Source organism: Acanthisitta chloris, unplaced genomic scaffold, assembly GCF_000695815.1.
Source record: "Acanthisitta chloris isolate BGI_N310 unplaced genomic scaffold, ASM69581v1 scaffold21151, whole genome shotgun sequence".
NCBI classification, from domain to species: domain Eukaryota; kingdom Metazoa; phylum Chordata; class Aves; order Passeriformes; family Acanthisittidae; genus Acanthisitta; species Acanthisitta chloris.
Genome location: NW_008656761.1, coordinates 2,154 through 5,995, shown reverse-complemented (window position 1 = coordinate 5,995; position 3,842 = coordinate 2,154). Strand labels below are relative to the sequence as shown.

Here is a 3,842-nt window from a genome sequence, read left to right as displayed (position 1 = left end):
CCCACATTCCTCACAGCCATACGGCTTCAGCGGGCTGGGGAGGAGATGAGATGCCAGGGGTGAAGAACCAGTCCTGACCTGATCCAAGCTGTGCCCTGGCCAGGCCCATCCAGACCCACAAGACGTCACAGAATCACGGAATGGTCTGGGTTGAGAGGGACCTTAAAGCTCATCTCCTTCCACTAGACCAGGTTGCTCCAAGCCCCATCCAACCTGGCCTTGGACACTTCCAGGGATGGGAAGCAAAAGCGTTTCATTCCATGAAACAACACAAAAGGAAACGACAGAGGCAGAAAGATAAATCTCCTCCTGGATACCCCATTGCATCGACGGATTTCCAAAGGATTTGTTTGTTTCCAGCAAACCCCATGACTTTTAGCCATGTTTCTGTAACTGCTGGGAGTCTCCATCCTGTACCTGTGTGTCTTCTCGTGGGCCTTGCACGCGGCTGGGTCGGAGAAGGCCTTGTTGCACTCCCTGCAGGAGAAGGGCTTCTCTCCAGTGTGGATACGGATGTGCCGCTTGAAGTTCCCGGTGTGGGTGAACTCCTTCCCGCAGTCCTAGGGATGGAGATGGGCACTGTCACACCAGGTGTCCCCCAGGCGCCTGGTGCCACTGCCCAGGGCTGCGGGCAGACTCACCTCACACTTGTGTGTGACGGAACCGTAGGCCTTAGACTCGGTGCGGTCGCTGTACGTGCCGGAGCGCAACAGCCGCGGTTCACCCGAATTTTCCTGTCCAGAGTCGGTGCTTCCTGATTCGTTATCCTCAGCACTCTCTCCGTTTTCCAACTGGGTCTGCTCTTCCTCAGGAATTTTAGTCTCATCCTCCTCCATCGTCTCCCCTTCCTCCTCCTTCCCTTCCAGCTTCATCTCTGCAGGGAGTTAGAAAGTGGGGATGCTGAAGTTTGGGAGCAGCAGCACAGACACAAAATCCACCTCTATTTCCTAACTCAGGGAGACTGGGGTTAGGCATCTCCTATCCTTACAGAAATCACAGAAAGATTTGCAATGGAAGGGACTTGAAAGCTCATCCATTGCCACCTTTGCCAGGAATCACTCTGCACGTGATTAGCCCTAAATTCCAAAAGTCTGCAAAGAGAATTTCCCAACCTCCATGGAAACTGCTACCAGGGGCTCTGAGACTCGCGGGAGATGGCACTTGGCATGGTGAAACTCACACTAACACGATTAATTCCCTGGAAAACTAGGGATCAAGCCCTGCCCGATTTGTACCAGCCCTGCTCACCAACACACCTCCTGTTCCCATGCTGTCCATCGCTGTGGGACTGCTGTTGCCCCCCATGCTCTCCGATGGCTGTGGGAGGCCGGGAATTTCAGCCTTGGGGCCCTCCTGGATGGCAGCGTCTGTCCCTACGAATACTCGAGTGTCAAGACAGGGTGTGCTGGGGGTGACAGTGGGATCTGGGCTGTCATCCCTCAGGGGCTCACCTTCCTGGCTACCTGGCTGCTCTGCTGGTGCCTCGGGCTGTGCCGCGGCCTCAGGCTTCTCTTCCTTCCCCTCGGCACTGGGAAGAGCTGGTTTGATTTTGTCAAGATCTCCCAGTGCTTCTGCCACTGACGTCTTGTCATCAACCGAGGCCTTGTTGGCCCCTGCAAGGGAAGAGGCAAACCCATCCAGCTTCTGCTGCCAGGAGGATTCCCAAATCCCATAAAACCTGAAGTCAGCCACAGTTCTTCAACTGACAAGGGGATCAAACCCCATCCTGGAGCACCAGATGCAGCCAGGATGTGGGTTTGGATGGTGGCCAGGGAGCATAAATGGAATGGATAAAACATAAGTGGATAAATCTTGACTCTCCCTCGGATGAGGGGAAGCCTAGAGGATCCTTACCGATCTCTGGGGGCTGCTGGCTCCTGGGGGAGCTTTCTGGGGGCATGGAGAGGGATTTGAGAGCATTACAAGCGCTGACAATCTCCTGCATTTGCAGGAAACCTGCCACAGCCAGCACGTCCTCCACGTTGTCGGGGCTTAGGCTCAGCTTAGCTGTGTACATGAACTCCAAAACCTGGCCCAGGCCTGCAAAGGATGTGACACAACAAAGCTGTCATCTTTTCATTTTTAAAAGCATCATAGAATACTAAGGGGTTGGAATGAATCATAGAATGGACCTTAAAGATCATCTAGTCCCAACCCCCTGCCCTGGGCAGGGACACCTCCCACCAGAGCAGATGCCTCCAGGCTTTAGCCAACCTGGCTGTGAACACTGCCAGGGTTGGGGCAGCCACAGCCTCCCTGGGCAACCTGTGCCAGTGTCTCACCACCCTCCCAGGGAAAAATTTCATAATATCTAATCTAAATTTCCCCTCTTTCAATTACTCCTTGCCTTGTCACTGCAGTTCCTAACCTAGAGTCCCACTCCAGCTTCCCTGGAGCCCCTTCAGATACTGGAAGGTTGCTATGAGGCCTCCACACAACCTTCTCTTCTCCAGGCTGAACAGCCCCAAGAAAAAGTGCAGGGAAAGGAGCACCAAGAAAACCCCAGAGTGCAGGAAGTAAGAGATTGACGTGTGTCTCTCCAAGCCTAGGCACAAAACCACACTGTTTAGGCAGCTCAAACGGATGCTGGATAAAATTTCCATGTGTACCTGCAGCATTGCTGATGTCCAGGTGCACCACATCCTTCTGGTCAACGAACAGCATCCGGAAGTATTCACTGCAGGCTGCCAGCACAGCTTTGTGGGCCTTGAAGTTGATGCCATCCACCACAAAGGTGCAGTCGCAGAGCAAACCCAGCTGCCGCTGCTGGTTCAGCTGCTCCAGGACTTGTTTGCTGTGCTGAGGGAAATCCATGGCTGTGGGGAGGGAAAAAGCCCCCGGAGGAGGGTGAGGTGCATGGTGAAACCCTGACACCGCGTCTGCAGGGGTCATGGAGCAGGAGAGAACACAAAGCACACCCTGACTGCCCTGTAGGTTAAAAAGTGGCCCAAAAAGGCAAATTCCTGTTCCTCTCCCACTAAACACAACTCCAAACCCCCTCCTAGAACACCACAACACCAATACGGGCACGGAGAGAGTTGATGAAACAGCCAAGATGTTTTCTAGCCACCCTAACGGGATTTAAAATCCATTTAATGCTCTTCAGATGGTCCAAGCAGCAAGTAGGAATCCTGTCACCTCTCCAAACTCAAATGTTGTCATCCCTTTGGTTCACAGATGGTGTCACTGCTCCCATCGAGGGTGCAGAGTGGAAGTGTTCATCCAAACCTTCCATCTCCAGCTTGTTTCAGCTGCTCATGTCACAATACTGACGGGTTTTATATTTTAATTGTGTGTTTGGAGGGAGTTCTCCATGCTCAGATCATGGCTTTAGCTGAGGAATGCTGCAAATTGCCAGAAACACAGTGGAACTCCAATTTTCCAGCAGGTCCTCGTCAGCAAAGTGCCACACATTGGATTCTCTCCCGGGCTGCATCTGCAGGACTCAGGGTGAACGAAGGATTTTTCACTTGACTTAGCCTTCTAACAATGATTCCTGTGCTGAAGGGATTGTTTCAAGGGATTGAGCAAAGAGAGAGGAGAAAGGAAACGGGGACTATCCAGTTATTGTTCAGCCAGGAAGTCCCCAAAGCTCTGGACGCTGAAGCAGGAAGGATACGGCCAGGGAAACACTCTTGGGTTTCAATGCTCAGTCGATGATCAGCGTCTTGGAAAACTTCCAGCCCATGGCAGTTATTTCTCCACTTTACCAGCTCTTAAATCAGGAGCTTTCAGTCAGTAAAAGGCAACCAGTTTGGATCCTCAAAACCAGGCACTTCCAGTCCCTGTCCCTTCCTCTGGATCCATGGGAGTGTGGGCAGCGCAGTTGGAGGGAGCCGCCT

General features: G+C 52.8%; 1 protein-coding gene across 1 annotated transcript in view; it reads right to left on the bottom strand.

Annotated features, from left to right (window-relative positions):
- ZBTB17 (zinc finger and BTB domain containing 17) overlaps positions 1-2,814 on the bottom strand; it is a 5,763-nt gene extending 2,949 nt beyond the window's left edge. The window contains exons 1-6 of the mRNA XM_009084461.1: positions 2,610-2,814; positions 1,855-2,040; positions 1,452-1,613; positions 642-874; positions 418-560; positions 4-34 (exon numbers count right to left, since the gene is read on the bottom strand). Of these exons, the coding sequence (XP_009082709.1) occupies positions 4-34; positions 418-560; positions 642-874; positions 1,452-1,613; positions 1,855-2,040; positions 2,610-2,814 (960 nt within the window). The remainder of the gene's footprint in view (positions 1-3; positions 35-417; positions 561-641; positions 875-1,451; positions 1,614-1,854; positions 2,041-2,609) is intronic.
- Between the last annotated feature and the right edge of the window lie 1,028 nt (positions 2,815-3,842).